At 45.6% G+C, this 27,068-nt stretch overlaps 4 protein-coding genes across 4 annotated transcripts; 3 read left to right on the top strand and 1 right to left on the bottom strand.

Moving 5' to 3' along the window:
- Positions 1-727: 727 nt before the first annotated feature.
- On the top strand, positions 728-26,848 carry LOC139060937 (uncharacterized). The gene is made up of 5 exons (XM_070540286.1): positions 728-736; positions 11,412-11,534; positions 24,208-24,307; positions 24,418-24,524; positions 25,574-26,848. Exon 5 carries the CDS (start codon positions 25,664-25,666, stop codon positions 26,696-26,698), a length of 1,035 nt encoding a protein of 344 aa, XP_070396387.1. The 5' UTR covers positions 728-736; positions 11,412-11,534; positions 24,208-24,307; positions 24,418-24,524; positions 25,574-25,663; the 3' UTR covers positions 26,699-26,848.
- LOC139061407 (uncharacterized) lies at positions 5,894-8,637 on the top strand. Its single transcript, XM_070541402.1, has 2 exons — positions 5,894-6,187; positions 7,282-8,637. The coding sequence occupies exons 1-2, from the start codon at positions 5,894-5,896 to the stop codon at positions 8,416-8,418; spliced, it is 1,431 nt and encodes a 476-aa protein (XP_070397503.1). The 3' UTR covers positions 8,419-8,637.
- Positions 12,674-15,947, top strand: LOC139061406 (uncharacterized). Its single transcript, XM_070541401.1, has 6 exons — positions 12,674-12,773; positions 12,873-12,944; positions 13,504-13,756; positions 14,254-14,425; positions 14,534-14,633; positions 15,664-15,947. Exons 2-6 carry the CDS (start codon positions 12,911-12,913, stop codon positions 15,945-15,947), a joined length of 843 nt encoding a protein of 280 aa, XP_070397502.1. The 5' UTR covers positions 12,674-12,773; positions 12,873-12,910.
- On the bottom strand, positions 15,921-20,014 carry LOC135897714 (uncharacterized). The gene is made up of 4 exons (XM_065426427.2): positions 19,715-20,014; positions 19,530-19,640; positions 17,951-18,082; positions 15,921-17,874 (listed from the first exon to the last, which is right to left on the bottom strand). The coding sequence occupies exons 1-4, from the start codon at positions 19,920-19,922 to the stop codon at positions 16,904-16,906; spliced, it is 1,422 nt and encodes a 473-aa protein (XP_065282499.2). The 5' UTR covers positions 19,923-20,014; the 3' UTR covers positions 15,921-16,903.
- Positions 26,849-27,068: the final 220 nt, after the last annotated feature.

Raw genomic sequence — 27,068 nt, 5'->3', positions numbered from 1 at the left:
GCAGTATTGCTAAAGAAAACAAGCGCAACCCTTTTCAAAAGAGCTATAAGACAAAACAAAAAAATCATCCGTGGTTTCTTTTTAGTAGATGTAGTGTTTGGTTGGCTGGGCGCTTTTCACTGCTTTGTTGTAAGCAACTGAAGATCACTGGTGAAAGTTGCTCATTTCGCGATTTATCCTAGCTAACGCGTACATAGAAATTTGGCTTCATTAAATGATAGCGGTTTGTGTTCACTTTCACACGAATACAATACTTGCAGATTGTATTTTGCGGGCGCAAATTCGTTGCGTTGGAGGACATTCCGCTGACCAGTTTATTGTTGAAGCGCTACCCGCTGTGAATGTTGGTAAACACGGCAAAAGCCGAAAAAAAATTTAAATACGTCGCAGTCACTGCTTGCGTTTTGAAATAAAAGAAGTCGGAGCCACCTGAGCGACGACCGAGGTCCGCTTCACTAGTTAACTTGTGCCTAGAAGGAGATAATTTTTTCAACGTTTCTTTGAGCCTTGAGTATTGGTTTCGCTTTGAGCTGTTCTTTACTAATGACCTCGTGGTATTTTGTCAATTATCCTGGTGTAACAAATGGTGAAAGGACGCCAAACGGTGAGACCTGAAGGGTCTGACGGGGAGCAGATGTACAACGGCTTGTACCACTTCACAGACCGGGTCTAGGCCGAGCTGGCTAGAGCAAGACTGGTGGTGTTGGAGTAGAAGAGCGGTCCCCGATCGATAATAGTAAGCTAATCATTATTGGTGGCTAATAGCTCTGCTTCTGTAGTTAAAATATTTTCAGAAATAGATCAATAGACAGCTCACGGCAAGAACTGTCTTCTTTACTTACTTGGGTTCCGTATTTTCTGCGCATGCGCGAAGAAAGCGCGTGCTTCTCAGATACCGTGTATCAGTTGCTCATCTGCTGTGCGTGGTGTTCCCGATTATCTGCTAGACTAATACCCATGTGAAACGGCAAATGTAATGTAATTTGCAACGACGGAGATTAGTTGACGTTAATGTCATTATCGCTGTGCGCTGTCACAGCGCGAAAGCTCACATAATTTGAAAATGATGTCATTGACGATAGTAAAGAAAGAGAGGCAAAAAATGGCTGTGGCTTAGCTAAGGTTAAGCCCAGGATGCGAAGCATACTAGCCTTTACTTTAGTTGTTGAACCACTGTTTAGCCTGGTGAACTGCTGTTGCTTGGCTATATTTGGTTCGGCTAGACGAACAAACAACTCATGCGTTACTCTGATTCGCCTTAAAGAGTGGAACGCGATAGCGTTCCCGTCGACCCGCCAAGGGGTGTAAGACAATGGGCTACGGCGCAGCGACTACGCGCCCCGCATTGGACGCGGTGAGCGTCGAGCAACGCAGCGTTCGGCGCGGCAACGAAATGAGCGCCTGAGCAAGCGACGCACGAGAACAGCTCGTTTCTAAGGCAACACCGCATTCACTAGAGGCGCTTTTGTACCGCTTTGAAGCATCGTACTCGTGGCTCAGTGGTAGCGTCTCCGTCTCACACTCCGGAGACCCTGGTTCGATTCCCACCCAGCCCATCTTGCAAGAGTTGAGCCAAAGCCACCTAGAAATTTCGTTGTCGCGCCAAACGCTGCGTTGCTCGACGCACACCGCGTCCGATCAAAGCCACCTAGAAAATGTCTAGCAGAGGCAAGCGCAGCTGCTTATATACCGCCGCGACGCCGCGAGCGACGGCGCGAGTTGGAGTCCCGTTTCTCCTCTGTCGTGACGTCATGGTGTCACGTGGTATGGCATGGGGTCAAAGGTCATTGAAGGCAACACCGCCGCGCCTGAGGAGCTGGGTTGTGCTCTCGTAATATGCTTCGCATAAAAGAGCGTTAAACCCATTTATGCGAAGTAAATGTTTCGCAATATGCTAAGTTGCGCTGTAACGTGGTCTTCCCTTTGAAACGATGATTTTTGATCACTAACTTGTCGACTCTGCCGACCAAGTCAAGCCAAGTCGAAGATCAGGCAAGCAGCATGGCGGAAAGTATGACGGGCATGTTCACTACCCTTGCTGAAGAAGAACAAGAACGCTAGTTTGGTGTCATCGCGGCTGTGATGTGCATGCAGGCTCCTAATATGCAGATTGTCCGTGCGTGCCGTAGGAAAATAGGCACGTGCATTAATGTCAAATCAAGCGGTGTATCAGCGGCTGATGCTTCATTGTGTACAAACAATTAAAGCTAGAAACAGCCGTCAAGTAACTTAAGTGCGAGTAGCTTTGTGTAATTATGCCTTGCGAAGCTCTGAAATGTTTATAAAGTAGTAGTTAGGTAACAAAATCGAAAGGATAGTTACGTTTTGGTGAAAGGACAAAATTGAAAAGCGTGTACTATTGGCCAAGCTGATCGCCGGTAGGCTCCTGGTGTCGAAGATACTTATTCGGTTCCGTAATGAATGCGAATGTTTGGCAAAATGATTTCTTTGGAAATGTGTTCACCTGAGTTATAACGTTTTACCGTGTGATAGCGAACAGGTGGCATTATAGCCGAATGTCACCTGTTGCAAATGGAACTAGATATGTCGCGTGACAGGGGGTATAAAAAAATTCGAACTCTTTCCGCTGTAGGATTCGGGGGTCGTGACCTCGGAGTCTGGCGTCACGTGGACGGTCGCTCCATAGCCTACGCCGCCAGTGCATATCGTAACGAGCAGCTCGCTTACGCAACGACACCGTCGCACGGAGGCGGATAGCTGTCACGCCGTCGTTCGAGTTTTCTTGACGAAGGTTGCTTCTTTCCTGAAACGTACGAGGTCGAGAGGTTGATGAACGGAACTGGGGGTTTATTTGCGTTTGTGAGGCAAAATTATTTGTAAGACAAGGAATATTCGAACTGGGCGGAACACAGAGCGTAGTAGGTCGTTCTCGTAGCATGAGTTACGCATCAAATCAGACTGCATGTTTTCGGAGAGGGGCACACTCGCACACCAAAGCACACTCGAAACAGTCCGCTTAAATTACTTTGGTCTCGCTAGATCCCGAAGCCAGAGAAACCTATGCTTACACCACCCTTCATTCGAAGCGTTTGTAGTTCGCCGAAAGCTCCACTTTGAGTGCGAGGGTGCACACAATCATTCCGGCACCTTCGTTCACGGAACATAACCGTAGAAATGCCCGCGGGTACGCCCGGTTCACTGGTCCACCAGAGAAAGAAGGTGATAGGAGGCGACACGCATGACTCCATTGGCGCGCCTTGCCCACTGGGATGTCCCAGAAATTAGATGGTTCGTCTGTCGACTGGCTTAGGTGGCTAGCGGCGGCTGCAACGAACCAGGTTAGAACGCATCCTCACAGGACTTCCTCGATCTAAGCGTCGAGGTCGGCGACCTAGTGTCATCCATCAACCCTGTAGCCGATAAACGCGTCTCGCCTTGATGTCGCCGCTGGTCTGTCCGAGGGGATGCATTGTGTTCTTCAGAAAAACCGATTCGTCTCACGAAAGCAGGACAGGCTCGAAGATCGCTGCCCCCGCTGGTAGATCGTAACGCCGCTGACAACGAGCCACTTCACGCTCGTAAAATGTAAGGATTTTTACAGCGAAGCTTTGTCTGGCTAGTATTCGGGATTTTATGGTGTCCGCGCGGAAAAGCTCTCCCCTAAAATGGGGAAGTGCAAGAGCCACAAAAATAACTGTAGGCTGCCCACGGTGGCAAACGTTTCTACAGGTAATTATTTATTTGACGCAATGATGTGTAATACTTGTAGAAAAAAATTACCGCCCCAGCATTCTGTACAGAAGGTTAAGCAGCTAAGCTGAAATGTGCGGCCTCGGTTTTGCAGCGAAGATGTACACGTCTGGCGTTAAAGGAAATTTTCCTCTCATTGGCGTGGTAAACAAGAAACTTCCCATACGTGGGCTGATCCCGAAGATAGTGCAATGCCTGGCCGTTGCGCGGCGGAGGTGAAGCAGGCGTTCAGCATGGTCGCGTTCAGGCGTTCAGCATGCTATATGTAGCATGGTCGCGTGTTCTGGCTGACGCCCTCTGACAGTAAAACATGAGTCGCTCCGTTCGAGTGCAAGAGAGACGTCTGTTTCTATTCCAATAAAAATTAGTATCGATGCATGCTTCACACGAGTCTGGAAAGTGTAGACATGACATTTTAGCGAACGCTCACATCGAAAATAATTTAACCCCGTCAGCTTAACGAACGTAGATGTTCGAGTACTGTCACTGGTAAGGGATCACGAAATTATTCGGTGTATACTTCCTTTACATTTCTGTCAGTCTGTAAGGCGTCGTGAGTGTAACAGACATATTTGTAGGGTTCCTAGTTTGCGTCTATGTTTCAAAAACCGGAATATATTCTGTGGCATTGCTGCACCCAGGAGCATGCAGCACTACAAGTATGTTATTTCTATCACTTTTTGCGCAATTCATAGCCTATTTTTTTCATCCTTTGTTAACCCTCAAGATGCTATGCCACGCACCTGTTGGGTTCGAGGAACCTGGAATTCGCTCGCGTCCGAGTGCTGTCGTCAGCGACACTTATAAATCACTTGGGGACGCAACTGTCAGAGTACATTTATACAAAAGGGAATTTACCGTCGCATTCTATAAACGGTGCAAATAGTCCTGACATTGCAAGGGGTAGGCGCGTTAAGCGTCAGGCGTTACATTACGTACACGCTTACTTGTAATTCCACTTTCACCGTAAAACGCCAGCATCATCTTGGTATTTTGAGCATGTGGAAAGAAGACTCGGGTATAGGTGTAGTGGTATGTCTAGCCGGGACGATGGTTCAGTTCCGCGCAGGAAAAGAAGTCATCCTAATTAATTCTATTGTATTGCTTCAACACAAGTCATACCGCCCCCATGCACCTGGCGTCAACGTGTGGCACCGACATAACGTTACGCAGCAGCTGTTAACATTACGTGACGTCAGTATGTTAAGCTGTAATACAAACTCACATTTACATTAGGTTAGCTTCCAGCCCACCGATTGCCACAGTTGGTATTTTCAACATCAATTTCATATGTAAATTCAGAAGGTTGTACATATCTCGTCAGGCTTTCTCACACCACTTTGAGGAGATTATATATTATAGATATTAGAAGTAATGGAAGCTGGCTGATAATAATAACACGGTGCTGACAAACGTTGTTGGTTCATCGTCGGTCTCATCTCTTGCGAAATCGAGGTTCGACGCCTACGGCGCCACCTAGCTGTGCTCTTGATCGCGCGTGCGTTTTGAGACGCCTGGCAGCTGTCAGGGCACTGTTCCCTCTGCACAGCCGGAGCGTCCTTGCGTGCTGCCTCACGAGAATGCATCGAAACCACGTGCCTTAGGGACATCGTCTGACCACTTGAAGTGCTTCGCTAAACCTTGCTATTGCGGTCAAGGATTTCCCGTCGGGTTAAAATGCTCAATATTGTTTTTTTTTTCTACCATAAAGACATCTGCATTGTTTGTTTAAATATGCGATTCATAAGTTTGCTTTTGCTTTTCTCTGATACCACTTTACATGTAGAATCTTCCTTCACGACGTGCAATATGTCGCTGACGATAACGAGTCAGTCATTTTCGCGTTGTCTCAGTTTCTTCGCTATATAGAATAGCGAGATGGCGGAAAGTGATAACTGAACAAGAAGCACAATCTATATGCCTCTCTGCGGCGATATCCGTGGTAGAGATATGAAACGACTGTCGGCGACGATAACGAAGCACTTGTTCCTCGCCGCATTGCAAAGATTGAGTTTACGATAAGTGCTCGGCATTGCATGCGACATTGAGTGCAGGGCTCATTTTATCTGTCCTGGTTGCTGCTTTGGTCAAAATGTTTGATACCACTCAGTCGAGATAAGCTCGGTTGAAAAAGCCAGTGCTCTATGGTTCGAGCTGGGGATTCGTGCCGGAAGACACCAGCATGCCGGATCATGGACAGGGACGAGTGCACCGTTTTCGCGACCACGTCGTCGCCGGCGTCAACTGGCGACCGACGCGGTTCGTCAACGAGGTTCCCAGTTCACGTGTATGCAGCCTCTGCCGCATGATCCCGAAACGTACGGTGCTGTTGCCGTGCTCGCACGCTTTGTGCGAATCTTGCCACGCAGCCAGTTTCGAAGGGGGCGTCGGACAGTGTCCGTTGGATCGAGAGGCATTCGAAGAAGGGGAATGCTACGGTTATGAATTCCCTACAAGGATAGCGAATACCTCGAAGGTGAGCTGCAAAAAGGGCAATTTCTGACGTTCTTTCCTGTTTGGGGAGGGAGGTGGGAGATTAGGGCAATTCTCCACTGCCATTTGTTGCACTACATCGTATCTGCACGACCTGGGCCAAGAGTGTGTGATTTAATATTGCCGAACTGTAATGTATTAGTTCAGCCTGGCTAAATTTTCCTTTCTATGTTTATCAAAACTCATGCACTAGAACAACACTAGCTCAATGTAGCCTCATGTGAATTATTGTGTGGGACCTCAATGTTTCTTCATTTTTTTAGTGTGATAAAAACATGTAAATGAAAAAAAATGTCATAAATTGATATGTCCGACCTCACACAGACGATTCGGCATTGTCTTTTCGACGCGACATTTAAAGAGAGATTGCGAAACCGGTCCACCTCATGCAGTGAACAAGGACGACTTTCTCTTTTAACATTATTCTTCCTTCTCATGAACTTCGCACAAAAACACCAGAAATGAAGTTGGGTACATGCAAAGGTAAATTCACTAGTGATTCTTTTAATTGATAGTTTTGCTTCCAACATTATTTTTGCTTCAAATTCTTACTTTGGAACATTATTCCATGAACCGCTACCGCTCACGGTATTTTCCCCTGCAAACGGCTTTATAAAAGCTATCTGGCCCGTGTTGGGTGAGTGCTTTTATTTTGCGAGTAAGTTAGCAAGCGAGAAGCAGATGGGGGTCTTCACCGCAGAACAATGCCGCTGTCTCCGTAGATGAGTTAGAAGCTGGAAGAATAAATGAAGTACGGTATATTTTTTCCTCGATTCTGGCTTATCAAACCTGCGTTTTGTGTTAGAGGATATGTGTTGCTATTTAGGAGCACAATTAAGTGATTCGCCGTAACCTACTGTTCATGTTTGCTGCCTCTTAATGTTTATAGAGAGAAGGATACTGCTTGGGGGATCAAGAGCATTATTCCCTACAGAAATTCGCGTACACGTTGCTTCGCACCGGAGTTCACGGTACATTTCACGTTCACGGTTCACGGTACAACGCACCTTTGGTAAAAATAGTTTGTTCTCCAAAAATTGTAATGTCTGTTATTTATATATTTTATCTTCTATTAAGGTGTACTGCTGGAACGAACAGCATGGGTGCGAGTACACGGGCACCATGGACGGCATGCTGGAGCACTACGAGAACGAATGCACATTTCACACCGTGGAATGTCTGCGATGCGGCGAGGGAGTCCAGCACAGAGACCTGCCAACGCACTACGTGGCCGGATGCAGGGCCGGTGTTCCTTCCGCGATCACAGAGCGCCGGTCCTCGGAACCTACAACACTGACCTTTGAAAACGTGAACGCTGCCCTTGAAGACCTGAAGGCGATGTTGGGGGATGCCAACCATAACCGGCTGCTGCCGGAGATCCAGAGTCAGTTGAATGAGCTTAAAGCACAAGTCAGAAGCCAGGAAACCTTGTTCGCTGGTATCACTCGCGAGATCGGGGCATGCGAGCGCGATTTAAAGGGTGACATGGCTCAAATGGCAGCCACGATCTCATCTACCGCGTCGCACCTGCTGACTTTCTCGAGAAATGTGGCGGAGGAATCCAGCACGTCATCGTCGCTGTCGTTGCGCTCGGAAAAGGCGCTGATACTTCGAAAGTTGGAACGCTTAGCCGATCTGGAACACTCGCGGGAAACGTCCCCGCAGACCGATTCCAGCCGTGTAATTGCTCATTGTAGGATTCTCCGTGGTGGCGCTCGGCATTTATATAGCGCTCTGTCAACCACACCCACGTGGATGAAAAAAATTGGGAAGATGGCGTATGATGTGACCCTGGAAAACTGTGAGGAAATCATTCAGTATCAGGGATTGAAGAAAAAGTTTGCTGAGGTTATGGTGTGGCACATGAGGGACACGTACTTTACGGCGGCCGTCTTCAAGTGTTGGGCTATTCCTGCACCTGTTCTCACCGTGAAGATCGAGTTTAACGGGATGCTGGAGCACTCTAGATGTTGGCCGCCTTTTTGGCAAGTGCGCGTGTGTGGTAATGCAACAAAGAAGCATCGTTCGTTGACTTCCCGTGCCATTCCTTGTTTCTGCGACCGCTATGATGACTCGTTGCAACACTTTCACCTCGAATTCCAAATAAGTATTGCCTCGCTGAAAAACGATGATTTTGTCCGAGACGGAAAGATAACGTTAGAAATCTTGCTCAACGATAGGGAAATGGACGGTGGGGTCAAAGGGGCACCCTAGCGTTCGTCCTCGCAGAATGTGTACTGCCGTGCAAGGATCGTCCTTGACAGTTCCCTTGTGTGTGACATGAGCTTATTGAACTTTTGATGGCCTTCCTCCTAAATGAAATTTGCTCTGCTCAATTTCTTTTTTTTTACTTTGCTTTGCTTTGTAACTCTCAACCTATTCTTTTAGTACGTTACTGGCTGCGCATTTTCTTGTTTATTTGTTGTGCTAATACAGTATGTGTTCCTTAGTATTGTGCTCCTCGAGTGGTTTCTGACGTCATGGCTCCTCGTGCGAGACATCGTGCGAAAGGCGTTGCCGTGTTCGGCGCGGCGGGTCATGTCTCGCACCATCCGGTGCGCCGTCTTGTTTAGGTTTGGTTATTTATTTATTATATGTATTATCTTTTTTATTTTATCTCCTTATCGATTCTTCGCCTTTTCCCCTCGCAAAGTGTAGAGCAGCCAACAGGGCACGTCCTTGGTTAAGCTCTCTACATTTCCTTCATCGTCTCTTTCTCTCTCTCTGTCTCTCTCTCTTGTTATTATTGCTTTTCAACTGCAGCCGTTTGATGATGCTGTTTTCGCGAACGCACGAGTGCACGGTAAAATGGTATTTTTCAAATTACGCTGACTTCCTCTCTTTTCGGGAAAAGTAAAGAAAGCTTATTTTCGTTCATTAGGATTCTATAAAACCCCCTCTAGTGACATCTTGACAATTAGAGCAAACGATCAGAATTTGCTGGTTTCAGGCTTCGGATGGGATGTCAGAGATTACAAAATTACTGTTGTTTTCTCAACATGATCCTAAACAGCGTGGATACACGTTTTTCTTACTTGCACAATAATCCAGGTTTCTTTAAAACCTCGTTTAAAACATGACTTATTTAAAATACTTTCACAAGTCCAGTTTCTCTTACAATTCAAAACGGCGTATGCTGAAAGCGCACGTTTCTTATATATGCATATTTTAAAGGTGAAATTCCATGTTTCCCCAAAGACTTGCTCCAGAAAACTTGCTGAAGTACTGCGAAGTTTCATTTTACCTCTATTTGCGCACACAAGCGCATATTTGGCTGCTCAATTGTTTTACAGCGAACTGTATAGCTCAATTTTCCAATGGGTCACCCGTGTCCGTAGGCATAGGGGCAACCAATCAACGCAAGGCACTCGCGGGGTGCGCCGCAGGGTTTCTCGAAGCATGACCAGATGGCAGTCGCCTCCACGCATGCGCAGCACCGGCAGCGCCTGCCGTGCGAGAAAAAATAACAACCAGAAAGCTCGCCTTGGCGCAAAGCGTTCGACGCAAGCGTTCGTCGGTAAAGATCGTGGTTGCATAAGCTGCAGTTGCCGGGAAGCGGCCGTTGTAGCATGCGACACAGGGAAGGACGTAACTGCACTTTTGTATTTAAAACAAGTATCCGCCTAGCAGCTTACTTGTGCTGTGACTGCGATATACGAAAAGGACGTGTAATGACTCTCTCTGGTCCGTTCTTTTTAGGGGCACCACGCGGCAGCGCAGGCACTTGAAACTTCTTAGGCAAGTAATAATAAATAATAATAATAATAATAATAATAATAATAATAATAATAATAATAATAATAATAATAATAATAATAATAATAATGTCTTAGGCTACGAAAGGCAGTTAATATGGGAGGTACTATTGCTCATTTGGAATAAAGGAACAAAGGAGCATTACCTACATTTCGCTCGACTTTACAACACTCATATAAAACACGCCCAAACAAATGGACCTTTTCTTTCTAGTCCAGTCATGGTATTTGGAGCACAATATCGCCATGATATGTGTCCGCGAATGCGTGCGTCTAAAGTAGGTGTGCGAAGGTGGAGCAACTACATTGTTGTGAAGCCGCCACTTACGTCTGTGTAGTGTAGTGACGTCACACCACCCCGCATCTGCGCTTCGATCTCATATGTAGCGAAGCGTGCGCAGGCGCGGCCAATCTTCTTTTTTCTATCCTCGCCACCTCCGCTGTACTGAGTCTAAACTTTCTCTCAGCTCTGTTTCTTTTCCTAAAATTATCAGTGTCATCAGGTATCGCTGGTGAAATAAGTCATGATTATTATTGTTATTGTTATTAGATATGGAGACATACACACACAAGCACACAAAAGAAACAGGGCGGGAGCAAGCTGACAACTCTCAACGACAGGGGCACTACGTCTGCCTACTGTTTTGGTAGGAGGAAATGAAAAGAGAAGAGAAGAACGTAGGAAACAAAGAAATAGGAAAAATTACGAAATAAACAAAAGACAGAGATACAGACAAAAGAAAGTGGGAACATTGGAAAAATGTCCCCAAACGGGAGGCCAAATCAGTTTTCTGCATGTAACTCAGCGAGGCTATATGGGCCCGGTCCCGTTGCGCAGCACTCCCTCTAGGAAACAGGTGGTCGCCAAGGGTCGTACACTTGAGTTCATATTCCTTAATTAGCTGCGCACGTTGTGCAATGAATCCGATGACAGGCCGCGATAACGCGTCACGGTCCCAGTACATATCTAGCGTCCGTGGTTGCCTACTGCTTGAAGCGAAAGGTAGGGACTCTAAAGAATCGGTCGTAGGCTAACGGCTAGATAGGGCTTCCAGCACTCCCCTTGTTACTTTCTCTGCGAATGAGTTAATTATGAGGTCTTACGCAGTGGGTGGACAGTTGGTCTAGTTTCGGTAATGGCAATTCAGCGTAGCCATTTTCCTGGTAGCCAACGCAGAATTAAATACGCTGCGCATATGCGTCTGTTTTTTCTACCTACACGCTCATAAAGTGATGCAATTATGCTTAGCTATAAAATATGTGTTTGCCCAATTTCGTTCTTGGCGTCCTATATCTGTATTTGGTAGCTCATTCTGTTTCCCCAACGGGGGGCGCTCTCACTGTTGTCGCTTCGGCGGCCATTCTGTCCGTATATTCTTGCCGCTTGCAATAAGCGTGGAAGGTTGCTTTTATGCTGCGCGGTCAAACCCCCCTTTTTTTTTTCTCTGACAGAGAACGTTTCGGCAATGTTGTAAATACCGGGTCAATTGCGAAAAGCTTGCTGCACGGCTGCGGAGTGTGGCAAATCGAGGAGGAACATTAGGCCGAAATTTTCCGTTTATCAGCGAACGCGAGGTAGGTACAGTTTTTTCTGCTGTAGCTGTAAAGGAAACTAGCCTTATCCTTATCAATACACTGTAGGGTAAAACGAAACATCTTCCGCGCATTTCTTTGTAGTAAACATCGTTTTTGGTTAGGCCCGGCGCATTTACCTGCGGCGTCGTAAAAAACCCAAGATACCTGGTGAAAGTTGCTCATTACCCGATTGATCCTAGCTGACACGTAGATGGAAATTTCGCTTCATTATATGTTAGCGGTTGGTCCTCATTTCTTGAGCGAATACGAAACTTTCAATTTTCATTGTACGGGTATTTGAATGGTAGCAAAGCAGATTCATTACATAAGAAAACATACCCTTTTTTGTTGAAGCGTTACCCGCTTTGAGTGTTCCTAAACATGGCAGAAGTCAAACAAAAATTTAATTACGTAGCAGCCACAGCTTGCGTTTTCAATTAAAGGAAGTGAAACCTACATGCATGTGGCGACCAAGGTGCGCTTCACTCATTTATCTGTGTTTAGAAGGAGATAATTTTTTTCATCGCTCCTTCGTGCTCTAAACATTGGTGTTGCCTTTAGGCGTTCTTTGCTCATGACCGACAGGGAATACTGCCAACTTTCCAGGCGTAACAGATGGCGAAACTACGCTAAAGGTGGAGACCCGACGGGTCTGACGTGGGCGCAGATGTGCAACGACCGTGGCCACTTGTCGAACCACTTCACAGACAGGGTCTACGCCGAACGTGCCAAAACAAGACTGTTGCTGTCGGGTGTGCCCACTGTTAAGGGCCGTTTATAGTCCGACGTAACGCGCGCGCGCGCGCGCGCTCGCGCACGCTACGTTACGTTGGCGAAAACAACTGCTTCTATAGTCCGACGCACTGCAGCGCCGACGTAACCGGCGGCTGCCAGCGCGCCCCGACGTGCCCGGCGCAGCTTTGGCTCCTGCTCCATTCGCACGCCGGCGCCGCCGACTGCGTCGACCCACAATGCATTGCGCGCGAAGAAAAAGGCGCCTACACAACTCCGCAGACGGCTTTTGCGGACGGCGCGCGACTTGGCGAACCTTCTGCGCATGCTCCGAAGATAGCAGCCTACGGCGCGCGCGTTGAAGTATTGGCGGCGAGGAGTTACGGAGTCGCCCTCTATCGGAAGCGCCTCGATGCCGTAGTATGAGGGATCACGTGACGCGCTCCTCATAGGTTTTGCTGACAGCGCTCGCTAAAAACTCACGCGGGAGCTCTCCCGGACAGTTCTGTAAGTACTTTCGAAACGAAAGACGTTTTTTATTGTCTAAATAATTATCTTAGGCAAGCAGAAAGCACAGAATGGTCTACAGACACTATATCTTTGCAGAATACAACAGTGAACAGGCACTGCGCGCGGTCGCCGCGATGGAATCTCCCGAGCCGGCTTCTTGCGTGAAAGGTAGGCAATTGCCGAGAGCTAACTATGTGAAATATGTTCTGATAGTGGGCTGTTTGTATAACGATATGGAGCATGACAGAATGAAACCACAGTGCAGCGACCGCAATGGTTCGCAGCGACCGAATGAGCGTCTGCATGCACGCCCGCGCATGAAGTTTCGGTTTCGCCGCGAGCGTGTTTTCGCACCGTGCCGCGAGCTTTAGGCCACTGCATATGCGCATTTTGCTGTACAGAAGCAACCTTTGTTGCCTGGACACTGTCAGAGCTGTTCAAAAATATTTTTCTTATAACTAGGGACTTCGACGCCTACGGGCCTTTCCAGCTGATGTGCCGTCGTGACAATTTAGTCTTATATTTCGTTTCTTATAAATTCTTGGACATTTGAATATTATTATTTGTCAAGTTGTGTCACACTGCATATTTATCGGTCTTTTCGGCGAGCTATTCCCCACTGTTTATTTTTCTTGATACAGTACATTAATTGTTTGGTGCTAATACAAACATCAGCATATGCCATGCTTTTTTAGATGTGCTTCTTACCCTTTCCTTTCCATTCCAGTGAACTTGCCGTTATCGAGCATCACCACGTTCATAGACCAAAGCTTCACGACTTCGCGACTGCTGTTGGAAGGAGAAGCAGTCTACGAATCGAAACATGTGGTAGCATGCAATGTGAAGGAGAAGAAATATGCCACAATAACGTTTGCTGGGCTTGTTCTCCAAACGTCGGCACTAAACAAGGACCCGCATGAGCTGGAAATATCCGTGAAAGACAGAGAAGTTATTGCAGCAACTTGCAGCTGCAAAGCAGGGTAAAAGCAAAGTGTAAATACTAAAATGCAAATTTTTTGAAGCATTACATTTTAAAAGTACTTTTTTATGAAATCCTTTGATCACTTTCAGCGTATATTTAAACAATATTACAAATTTTATAAAATAATTTGACCACTTTCTTGTTGTAATCCAACCAGAAAAACTACAAATTACTACCCCTGCTTTTCTTGACTTCTTTATCTACTGGCTTCATATGGTTGTCACTAACAAAATTAGCCCCCTCAGTTACCCTTCTTTTCAACTAGAATTGAAGTATTCAACAAACGTGAGTAAAATGACTGCACACCTATGCATGTCTCTGAGCACAAGAAAGCACCGCTACATTATTAGCTAGCAGCATTCTATTGTAACACTCTATGTACATTACCAAATATAATTTCTGTGGGTGTATATGGCTGTTAGTATGGCATCGATTCATTCAGTAAGCATGTATATTACTTCAAGCTAACAGCTGGTTCTGCATGTCTTCATTCAGGTTGCACAAATGCAAGCACATGGTTGCACTCCTCCTGCACATTAATGCAAGGGACACCTTTGACATCCTGTCTTCCACTGATCTTCCTCAGCTGTGGGGCAAAGAGCTCAAGGCAGGTGTCAAAGATAAATATGTGCCAAGGAAGATTGTGGATCTTCCTTGTTCAAAAAAGGTAAACAAAAATTACTTTCAACTTGGTTAATGGAACGTTAAAGTTATAGCAGCAGTAAAATAAGCAGAGCCAAGCAAAATACAGATGTTTATTCCTGAAATGTTTCAGGCGAAGAGCGACCACGTGAAGCTTCCCACTGAGGACACCTTAAACAGGCTGCTGCATTCTTTGCCCTACAGTTCTACAGCATTCAGGCACAGTGAAAGCAGTAAGTACACCTTTACTACCATTAAGTCATGACTGGCTGCCAACACCATTTGTGCACAGATAATGCCAACCACAAGAAATGTACAACCCACTGTCAGAGAGAACATATTTGGTAGAAGCGCTCATTATAGAAGCACTCCAGCTCTTCGTACTAGCCAATTCTTGTTAACACACTGTGCAACCACTCAGAGAGGAACTGCTGCTGCTTCACCTTGCTTGCTAGTAACAGGAAATCCAGCTACTTTGAAACCTGCAGTGACATGCAATTGAGTAGCACCACTAAAATTCCTGCTCCCTTTAACAGTGGACTGCAATGTACATTTCATTGAACCTGTAAGGCTGACTACAGATTCTTCCACATACACCACTTAATGCTATCTACACACTTTGGTGCTGGTTGCTGCAAACATAACTTGCATGGGTAGTGGATTGCAAGATTATTGTGTTGTGTTATCCACTTAAGCTGCAGGAAGACGTTAAAACAAATATTTTACAACTAAATCTCTGCTTCCATGGCCTGTAAACTTTTTTGACAGTTTCACATTAGAGCGCATGCTTACAAGAAAACACAGACAAATGAAGTTTTGGTAATGAGCCAACTGTATTTATGACCAATGCACTACATGTAGTCATCTTTTACTAGAACCTGCAGGTGTAAATAAAATCAAAACAATAGAGCAACTACTTATACAAATTGTGGACATAATTCCCAGTCACAGTCATAGAGTCTAAACATTAATACAAGGCAGATTATGTACAATGAGCAAAATTGGACTGTACATGTGTTGTCAGAAGTGCTTCGATTGGGGCTAGTTGGTATGGCATCACTGTATGCGGTATTGTTGCACTGCACACACAAGGTGGCACACAAATGACATTAGCACGGTTTGTATTTGTTTCTTGTTTTTAGTGTTGATGTACGTATGCTTGCCATCTTTACAGCACAACAATATACCATACGCTCATGTGGCGGCATTTTGTCAAGCTGCGGTCATGACTTTTGGCACTTACACAATGTGCTTGCATTCCAGGAAACCCCACGCATCCAGCAGATGTAGCCAGCAGTTCATCTTCAAGTGGCAAACAAGACTGCAGAGCTGCAGATGCAGCAAATACAACCCCAATGCCAAATGAACACAGTGCATGTGGAGAAATATTGGAGCACAATAAGGAAGAGTCTTGCGTAGCAAGGCCACCAGCACTGACAGAAGCCGTCATCAAAGCAGTAGAAGCGGGGGCACTTTCAACAGAAACATTTATATACAATTGCAGCAGACATTCACACAATCAAACATTCAGACAATCACGCATTTGACAGAGCAACAGGTGAACTCACAACACTGGATGCTCTACAGGAAAGGACTTATAACAGCATCTATTGCTTACTCTGTGTACACGCGAGTGCATACACTGAAAACAAGAATGGGCCCTCATGATGTGCGCCCTCTGCTTAAGTCAGTGATGAAGGAACAAACGGTGCAAACTCCAGCTATGTCAAGAGGATCCTTGCTTGAGAACACAGCAAAAGACTTCTACTTAGCCACAACAACACACCAAAATCTCCAACTACAAAGTATAGGCCTTGTAATTTCCAAAGAAAACCCTTGTATTGGAGCAAGTCCAGATGGACTTGTTACTTGTAGCTGCTGTGCTACCAGAGTGCTAGAAGTAAAATGCCCAGTTAATTTGGAAAGGTTTAAGGCTAAGGAGCTAACAACACTGAGCAACGGCAACCTTAGCCTTAAGAAAACAAGTAGATATTTCTGCCAAATTCAAGTGCAAATGGGTATTCTAGAAGTAGAGATGGCTGATTTCTTTGTTTTTCAGGACAGCGAGAATGTGCTGCTGCTAACAGCTAATTTTGATAGAGACTTTTTTAGCACTGTTGTAGAGCGAGCTGTATATTTTTTTAAGTCTTATGTGCTCCCGTATGTAACTCGTTAAAAAACTCAAGATGTGAACATTGCTTTTAATAATGAACAGAAAATTGATTGCAAAGGTGCAGACTGTACAAACAACCCTAGTGTCGCATTCATTGTACTATTGAGCTATATTGTGAGTAATCTGCAACAAGATCGTTGCTTAGAGAGGATTTTTTACATCAAAAAAGTGTTTTCATGCACATACATGTTCACCTATGAACCACTGTTAGCAAAATTAAGGGCATCAGCATCTACAGATTCTCTAGACGGTGCGACTAATGACCAAAAATAAATGCAGGCTTGTTTACGTGGCCTCTCTGTTGCGTGCTCTGTCGTATTAAATAATTTCCTAATTTAAAAACTTGTCATCACTGAAAATTGGCTTACAAAGGTTCACAATTCCAGCGATGATCTGCACAATGTCATCAATAAAAGGAAAAAGTTCTATTCCTACATTTCCTCCCAAAATCTTGAATGCTTTCATTCGCTGGATTGCCCTCTCCACGTGAACTCGTGCTGCAGCAATGCTTTGATTTCTTTCAGCATCATCTTTTGAAAGCTGCTTTTTGGTCTTCAAAAAAGGTGGACGCACCATTTTAATGTGGTGTTCAAGGCATAATTTGTCAATCAGAAAACCCTTATCTACCATAACACTGTCTATAGAAGGTAGAAACTTCTCCAACACTCTACATTCCTTAGTTATGAAGGAATCGGATGCCCTTCCCCCATAGGCATTGCTGACATAGCTGATATGTCCTCCTGGTGTCTCACAGACAAGAATTTTAGCTGTGTATGTACCTTTATACCAACTGTAGGTCAGCAATTGAGACTCCATGTCCTTGGGCCTCTGCAATGGTATCTCAGTACAGTCAAGTACTGCGCGTACAGTGGTGTAATCTTTAAAGTACACAGTCATATTGTCAACGACAGCTTCTTTTGTTGGCCAATAGACTGCCTCTCGCAATATTGCTGCAAGGACTGTCACACTTGCTTTAAAGATGTCGGCTGCAGTGGTTCTATGAACACCAAAGAGTACACCTAACACTGAAAATGTCAGGTTGTGCTGCAACTTCATAAACGTGAGCAGCACAGCGTCTTCATTTGAGATGCGAAATCCCTTTGCATGTGAAAGTAGTCTACAATCTGTGTATAGGTCACACAAGTTGTAGAAAAGCTGGAAGCAGGGCAGACCAGTAAGAACATTGAGGGCTTTTTCATCTTGGATCGCAGCAATGCTTAGTGGCTGGCTCCGCACTGCGTCAAGGGTGTGCACTTGGACACCAATGTCAGTCGTAACTTTAAGGACCTCGGAAGGTATGGCTGAAGTGGAAAATAATAATTATTATGGGTGTTCCCATGAATTAAAAATACAGATTAACCTTTGTTCTTAGCGCACCTTGGCTGCAGGTTTCACTGGAATCTTGTTCTTCATCAGTGTGAATGGGGGGGGAGCTGGTGCTGGCCTGGGGGTCAACAGCCAGTGTTACAGGGTCATCTTTACGGAAGGTCTTGGCCAGAGGTCTGTCCTCTGTAAACGAGAGGTCTGTCCGCTGTGCACACTTAAAGCACATAGCATATTAGCCACAACAAATATGAAGCAAAATGATTTGGTTAAGCACCAATTCTAAATGTATATAGAAGAGCATGTATTACCACAGCACAGCAACAACATTTCAAGCTAAAGGTAGAGATGTTCACATTCTTTCCTTTCTAACTAGAACTGTTAACAATACTTGGTTTGTGTGGATTCGATTTTTTTACTTTGCATGCTTCACAACTGACTGCAAAAAATGGTGACATTTGCTTTTGCTATCATACTATTTCATCGCATACAAAACAATTTTTTAGAGGGAAATATTTATTTACTTTCCTCCATCTTGCAGGTTTCTGCAGAACTGATTTGCCAAAATAATTCTTATAGGTACTGACGTAGTATTTATCATTACTGATAACTTTACACATTCTCATCTAGTCATGTTATAAACCATTTGAAGTTTGTGCGTACTTTTTTAGACATGTGCACAAATTGTTCCTCCAGTGTGTTAGTTAACGGCCACATTTCTTACAGTACAGGTGACTACATTTTGCATCACTACTCCAAGTCTGGTGAAGACCGCAGCATCTTGGCACAACTATCAGAACATTGTGATTCACCATTACATCATAACCAAGATTTGGCAACAGCACTTCCTTACATACTACTATAAGCTTATTATAATGTACAGTTGTAGCTAGGTCCTTTTTCATGATATGCTGACACCATGAGAACTGGTCATGCACTGTACAGCAGATCTTGCATATTGGGAAAAATGAGTTATTTTAGGTGCTGTTACCCTTCGACAATGACTTGCGTTTACAGTTTGGCATAGTGCTTGCATGAAGCTCTCCTGTTGCTCACACACTGAAACTTAACATGTATTCTAGCTGCAATGGACTCTGATCGAGCAGAAGTAAATGAAATACCCATGCGCAGTAGAAATTAGTGTCGGAAGATTACAAGTATCATGAAGCATGATGCAAAAATGCTTGTTTTTAGCTGAAATACCCTCGAAATGCGAGAACCAGGGAAGGCCGAGCAAAGATCAAACATGCCTCACAGGGCTTATCTGTTGTTCGTTTCTCGCTGCCATAATTACAATTAAATGGCCTGTTTACAATACTGGTACACATGTGCATCAAATGTTTGAGCCATCGTGTCAATAAAACCAGGAGCAATACGAACATTTACGCATAAGTAAACCACCACCGTAGGCAGGGAATTGATTGTGAATCTCGGCTCGCACAGCACTTCGCTGTTTTTAGCGCATAGCGTTTCCGTCAGAAGAACGCAAGCTTGGTTGAGAGAAAATTATTGCTACAATAAATGCAGCACACATCAAATGAGCCGCAGCCACAGCGTTTAGCTCGCGATGCGCATCCACCAGCAAACGTCGTTTAGATATTATTGCATTCAACGAGTCTAAACAATGACTTACGTATCTGCAGTCGATTTTGCGGACGCTGAGGACGGAGCGGACGATCAAGAGGTCGCACCGGAAGGTTCCGAGATGGTATCGCACCTCGTAAAAGCCAGCGCTTTTTCCAGCCTGCGAGTGATAAGCGTCTTTAGCCGGGCAGCGCGCGCGGGCGAGCGTCTCCGTGCGCGCTTTCTGCTACTCACCGAACATCGCAGCCCCGACGCCGTAGCGAAAATCTTCCTCGCGGAAGTGCTTGCTGCACACACGAGCTGTAGCCGATGGCTGCTTGCCGGTTCTTAGTATCGTGATCCAAGCTTCACGAAGCCTCTTGTCCCGTGGGTATGTGTGAAGGCTGACATCGGGCTCCGTTGCGTACGTCCGGCACTGCGGCACCGTGCAGTAGCCTACCATGTTGCGTGCCAAGGCAGCCACTACCTATTGTAGTGCTTTCAAACGTTGTAAAGAGGCACTCGAAGCGGGAAAATCTCGCCGCTAAATGAGGACCGAAGCGTACGAGGGAATTTAGAGTTTCGTTTTCAGCTCGCTTCGGCGCTCCCGAAGCAGCCGACGCGGCCGCTATGCCCACGTGATCCCTCATAGGACGTCACGTCGACGGTGGCGCCAGCTTTTCCAGTGGTGGAGCTCGAGGCCAATAGAGGGGATGGCATCTCGGCTGGCGTAGCGCAACCGACGTAGCGTGACTGACCGGGAACGACGCTCGCCCACGCGCCGATAACGTCGGACTATAAACGGGCCTTTAGAGTGTAAGAGCGGCGCCTGATTGATAAAGATGAACTAGTTATTAGTGCTTGCAAATATGTCTGCTTCTGTAGTTCACTATTTTCGTGCAGACGTCAATGGACAGCGCACGGCGCATGTGCGAAGTGGATGGCGATCCATAGCGTATTATAGTAATCGTAAAGTCAGGAAACTACCGCCTTTGGCTCTCAGCTCACCGAGCGGAATCGAGCTAATCTCAGCAGCCACCGAGACCACCGCCGAGTGTCGCCGAATCTGAGACGCCCTAATTTCCTTTTTGTTTTTTTAATTTTCGTGCGTCACCAGTAACGTTGCGTGTATTGAGTGATTTCATTCTTGCGCTTTCGCCGCTGTTTATATGTAGCGACGACGAGCGCAGAAAGGTGATGTTTCACTTAATAGTTATTTTGAATAAATTCATATTCGTTATGTTTAAAGACGTTACTTCGCTCAACAGTCACGCGAGCTGTTTTGAGCAAGTGGAATTATCATTTGTGATATTGTACCTCTGACGATTCCCGCCAAAAGGAGTATCCTAAATAAATGTGTCACGTTCCTTCAATATCAATCAGATTTCTGGACAGCCAAGAACACGAAAATAGCAGACAAGAAGTTATTACAGCAAGATTACAAGAAAAGTGGTAGATACATGAAAGCGGGAAGAAACTTCGAAATGCAAGTAGCACGGGTGTCATATGCTGCACTTTTCGTCGCGATCAAGCCCGATCCGTAATCAATGTTCTCGGTCGTGATTGGTTCTTTTGCGTAAAGTGCGTGAGGGAGCCAATCGCAGTCGAGAATTTCGATGTGGATCGGGCTTGATCTCGATTGCAAGTGGTCGGGTGACACCGTTATAATGGATAAAAATCAAAATATAATGGCGTGACGTCAATAAACTTCGTACAAGCATAACAACACGCACAAGACGAGTTGTAAGTATCCAGATGATGAAAACTTACACAGATAAGCCAGCAAATAAGTTACTCAGCATGGGATTGATTTAAATAGAATAAATATGCCGCTTTTTTTTACACTTCTAAGAAGGAGGGTGATTCAAGGTAGCAAAATTATGTAAATGGTTGCGTGCCAAAATAAGGTGGCTAAATAAGCAATTGGGCACGCACCAACGTCATAAGCTTTAATGCATAATCCAGTGAGCCCCTCAATAATCAGCTGCAAGATACTGGCATCTCAGCCAATTAAGCTCTTCTAGAGTTTTGGGGTCTTCAGCAGCTGTCTTCGAAACTTTGCAATCATGTTTTGATACTTGGAAATGTGCCCATGAATACACATGATATCCTTTGGTTGTAGAGTGTATTTTGAGGAAAGAATAGTGTAGATTCATGCAATACGTGGAATGACAGAGGCAGACGGTGAGCGATACTGGAGCCTTCTAATCTTTTGAATGGAGATGCTACGTTCCTTCGTGTAATGCATACTTTTACGATCTAACGCAGCGACTGATTCTGGTGTTAATGTATGTGGTCACAATGAATGACTGTCAAGCAAGCGCTTTGATAAATGCTGAGAAAGAAGATAAGGTGGAAGCTTGGGCGAGCTGGTGACTCAATATCGACATCTTTCCACACCGCAAAAGACGAGGACTTAAGGAACTGAACGCCTGAAGCGCCTGATGGACTGAACGCCTTTGTTGGTTTCTTCCTTCAGTCTTCGTCGTTTGCGCTGTGCAAACATGTCGATACTGAGAAACAAGAAACTTTCTGCGGTAAGGACTCCATACACAATTAAAACGTGAAAACACGTATCTTCAGCCCAGTGCAAAACAGCTAACAACGCTCGAGTGCACAAAACTGACCCACCATGCTTTTTCAGAAGTCGCTTCGCACAACCTTCTAGAATAAATCTACAGAAACCCTTCTGCACCGATAAGCATGTATTCATAGGCAGATCGCATTCCTTAACGAATCATTTTACTTGAACTAACGTAAGTTCGGGCATGTTGGTGTTCCATTACTGCATCTAGAGCGCAAATCAATTTTCACTCTGTCTGTGTCTTGTGTTGCACACGAGGTGCAGAAATGAACGATTTTATTTTCGAACTTCATTGTTTCGATGGTGCCTCGCAGCTCGGACGCTGCCGCGTCGCTGTTATCGCAGGCATCACCACTCATCATAATCACCATAATCACCATCATCACCATAATAAAAAAACAGAATGAGAAATGAAATTCAACGTTGCAAATTGGCAGCAGATGCTTATGGCTTTATTGCCGCCGTGGCCTCCCTCTATCTCTCGTTCGTGCGCCTAACAGGGATACGAAGAACTGCGAACAGAACCAGTCTTTAACAACGCACAAAAGAACTTCCTGTAGCCTTACCGTGAAACGGCGATGAAGCAATGGTGTCAGACAACCGGACAACAAATCTGGGGCGCATGTTACAGAATAACGTAGCCGCCAGCACGGCAACGGGGCTTGATTGGGCTTCCCACCTGCTGTGTCAAGCCGCCTGTGAAGCTGCTAGCCACGGTTGCAGCCTCAGTCACATTTTTCTTGGTGTGCTCTGCCACCTAGCATAATCGCTGAATCTCCCAGCTTTTGTGCTCGAGTAACCTGGCATTCGCTGGCGTCTGAGTGCCGTTATGGCCGCCACTTGTGCCTAAAGTGCGGCCGCAAATGTCAGAGGAGATTAATGCTAAAGAACATTCGTCAGCGCATTCATGAAATGGTGCAAATAGTCCTGGCATTGCATGCAGGGTAGGTGTGCTAAGTGTCAAGCGTTACATTGCATAAACCCTTACGTGCACGTCCACTTGCAATGTAACGTACACGCCAGCATCATCTTGGTTATTGAGTATGCGGAAAGGCGACTCGGGTATGGATGTAGTGATACGTCCAGCCGAAACAACGATTGAGTTCCGCCCAGGAAAAGATGTCAACCTAATTAAATTCCGTGTATTGCTTCAACACAACCAATAACGTCTCGTGGACATGGCATCAACGTATGGCACTAACATAACGTAACGCAGCAGCTGTTAACATTACGTGACGTCAATATGTTAAGCAGTATCACAAGCTTGCATTTACATTAAATTAGCGTCCCGTCTGCTGTTTCCCACAGTTCGTATTGTCAGCACCATTTTATATGTAAATGCAGAACCTTGTACATATCTCGCAAGGCTTTTCTAAACCATTTTGTGATTGTAGATTATATATTATAAATATTAGAATTTGGCTCATAATATTAAAACGGCGCTCGTTAACGTTAATGGTTTGTCGTCGGTCTCATCTCGTGCGCAATCGATGTTCTACGCCTACCACGCCACCTGGCTATGCTCTTCATCGCGCGTGCGTTGTGAGACGCCTGGCAACTACAAGGAGGTTGTCCCCCTGCACAGCTGGAGCGTCCTTCCTTCTTGCGTCGCGACAATACATCGCAACCACGTGCAATAAGAACACCGTCTTTGGAGATGAATTGCTTCACTATACCTTGCTATTGTGGTCAGGCTGAATTTTAAATTTTGTTTTGTACTACGGTAAGGACATCTGCATTGTTTGTTTAAATATGCTATTCGTATGTTTGCTTTTGCGTTTCTTTGATAGCACTTTACAAGTACAAGCTTTCTTTACGACGTGCAATATGTTCACCGATGATGAGAAGTAATTTTCTCGTCGTGTCTCAGTTGCTTAGCCATGTTGAATAGAGGGATGGCGGTAAGTGATAACAGAAAGAACGAGCACAATCTATATGCAACCGCTGCGGCGGAATCCATGGTAGATAGCAGGAACGTCTGTCGGCGACGATAAGGAAGCATTTGTTCCTCGCCGTGTCGCAAAGGTCAAGTGCTCGGCATCGTACGTGACATTGGGTGCAGGGCTCATTTTATCTGTCCTTGTTGCTTCGGCCAAGCTGTATGAGACCACACAGTGGCGATAAACTCGATTGAAAACGCCGCTGCGCTCTTGTTCGAGCGTAGGATTCGTGCCTGAAGACACCGTCATGCCGGATCACGGACTGGGACGGGTGCACCGTTTTCGCGGCCACGTCGTCGCCGGCGTCAACTGGCGACCGACACGGTTCGTCGACGAGTTTCCCAGTTCGCTTGTTTGCGGCCTCTGCCGGACGATCCCTAAACGGAGAGTGCTGTTGCCGTGCGGTCACATTCTGTGCCAAACTTGCAACGCAGCCAGTCTCGAAGGGGGTGTTGGCCAGTGTCCATTGGATCAAGTGCAATTCGAAGAAGTGGAGGGCATCGGTTATGAGTTCCCTGCAAGGATAGCGAATACCTTAAAGGTGAGCGGGAAAAAAAATTCTGACGTTCATTCTTTGTTGAGGGGGGTGAGGAAGGGGTGGACTAGAGAAATTCTGCACTAGAATTTGTTGCGCTGCTTCTTATCTACATGCCAATTGATAAGGTTCTGCAATTTACTATTGCCGAACGTTAATTTTTTATGTCTATCAAAACTCACGAACTGGAACAACACTAGCACCATGCAGCCTCATGTGAAACAGTGTCTTGGATCTCAATATTTCTTCATGCGTTTACTGGGATAGATAAAGAAAGGGAAATGCAAAAAAATAAGTGCAGTAAATTGATATATCCGACCTCACACTGTCATGTCGGCATTGTCGTTTAGACGCGACTTTTGAAGCGAGATTGTGAAATCGATTAATTTCATGTAGTGATCAATGACCTACTTTCTCTTCAAACATTATTCCTCCTTCTCTTGAACTTCGCACTAAAACATAAGAAATGAAAGTTGGGTACATCGCAAAGAGAAATTGACTAGGGATCTTTCTAAAAAGTAGCGTTGGTTCCGACATTACTTTTGCTTCAAATTTTTACTTTACGAATTCCTGAACAGCTACCGCCCACCGTGATTCCCCTTACAAACCACCGTATAAAAGCTACCTGACCCGTACTGAGTGAGCGCATTTATTTTAGGAGCAACCTAGCAAGCGGGAAGCAGATGCCGGTCTTACCAGCACAACAATGCTGTTCTGCCGTAGATGAGTTAGAAGCTTGAAGAACTATTGAGGCATGTTATATTTTTCTTTCTCGATTCTGGCTTACCAAACCTGCTTTAAGTGTTAGAGTATCTGTGCTGTTTAGCAGCACAATTACGTGATTCGCCGTAACCCGCTGTTCATGTTTGCTGCCTGTTAATGTTTAGATGAGACAGATACTGCTTGGGTGATCAAGAGCACAACTTCGCTATAGAATTTTGCGTATACCTTGCTTCGCACCGCACTACAAGTAAAGCAACGCGCCTTTTGTAAAAATATTTTGTCGTCCTGAAAATTTTAATATGTGTTATTTATATATTTTCGTTTCTATTAAGGTGTACTGCTGGAAGGAAGAGCATGGCTGCGAGTACACGGGCACCCTGGACCATGTGCTGGAACATTACGAGAACGAATGCACATTTCACATGGTGGAGTGTTTGCGCTGCGGTGAGGGAGTCCAGCACAAAGACCTGGTGAAGCACTACCTGGCGGGATGCACTGCCCGTGTTTATTCAGCGATCACACAGTACCCGTCCTCCGAACCTACAACATTGACTCTTGAAGACGTGAACGCTGCCTTTGAAGAACTGAAGGCGGTGTTGGGGGATGCTCACGACGACCGGCTGCTGCCAGTGATTCTGAGTGAGTTGAATGAGCTTACAGAACAAGTCAGAAGCCGGGAAACCAGATTCGCTTGGATCACTGGTGAGAGAGGAGCATCTGAGCGCTATTTGAGGGATGACGTGGCTGAAATGTCAGCCACGATCTCAACGGCCACGTCGGAAGCCAGTACGTCTTCATCACGGTCGTCGCACTCGGAAAAAGCGCTGATACTTCGAAAGTTGGAATACTTAGCCGTCCGGTCGCTCAGTACTCTGGAACACTTGCGGCAGACTTCCGCGCAGCCTGATTCCAGCGGTGTCATTGCTCATTGTGAGACTTGGTATCCCGAAATTCGGTGTTTCGACAGTGCAAGGATTACGGATTTACGTGATGTGTTTTATGATCTGACCCTGCAAAACTGTGACGAAATCATTAAGTGGCAGGGACCGAGCAAAAAGTTTGCCGAGATTACGGTGTGGCACATGAGGGACACGTACTTTACGATTGCCGTCTGGAGGCACCTGAATCACGAGTCTTGCGACCTCAGTGTGAGTATCGAGTTTAACGGGATGCTGGTGGACTCTAGGTGTTGGCCGCCTGTTTGGCACGTGACGCTCTGGGATGATGTACGACGCAGAGGTCGTTCTTTGAGTTCTTGTGGAGCGCGTTGTTGCTGCAGGCGATTTGATGACTCATTGGTACATTTTCACCTCGAATTTCGTACAGACATTGCCTCGCTGGAAAGTGATGGTTACCTCCGAGACGGAAAGATAATGTTCGTCCTCTTGCTCAGCTGTACAAAAAGGCGCGGTGGGATCAGAATAACACCCGAGCGTTTTTCATCGGTTGATGTATAGGCCACTGTTGGATCGTCCTTGCTGCTTCTCATGTGTGTGACATAAGCTTAGCGAACATTTGATGCTCTTTCCCTTAAATAAACCTAGCTGTGCCAAATTTCTTTTTTGAAGTTTGCTTCGCTTTTTAGCTGTCAACCCATTGTTTTAAGATTTTACTGGCTGGTCATTTTGTTGTTTATTTATCGTGCTAATAAAGTTTTGTTCCTAAATGTTTTGCTCCTCTTGCCCTCCTCGACGTGTTTCTGACATTACGGCGTCCGCGTCGATTCTCTTGTATTGCCTTGCGGCTGCTGAAGCGATTGGTTACAAGACGTTGTTCGAGGTGCATACCACGTTGTAGTACTCCACGTGGCTCTTTATCCAAAATGCC

The sequence above is a fragment of the Dermacentor albipictus genome, chromosome 6 (genome assembly GCF_038994185.2).
Source record: "Dermacentor albipictus isolate Rhodes 1998 colony chromosome 6, USDA_Dalb.pri_finalv2, whole genome shotgun sequence".
Classification (NCBI taxonomy): Eukaryota; Metazoa; Arthropoda; class Arachnida; order Ixodida; family Ixodidae; genus Dermacentor; species Dermacentor albipictus.
This window is presented reverse-complemented; position numbering and strand designations above follow the sequence as displayed.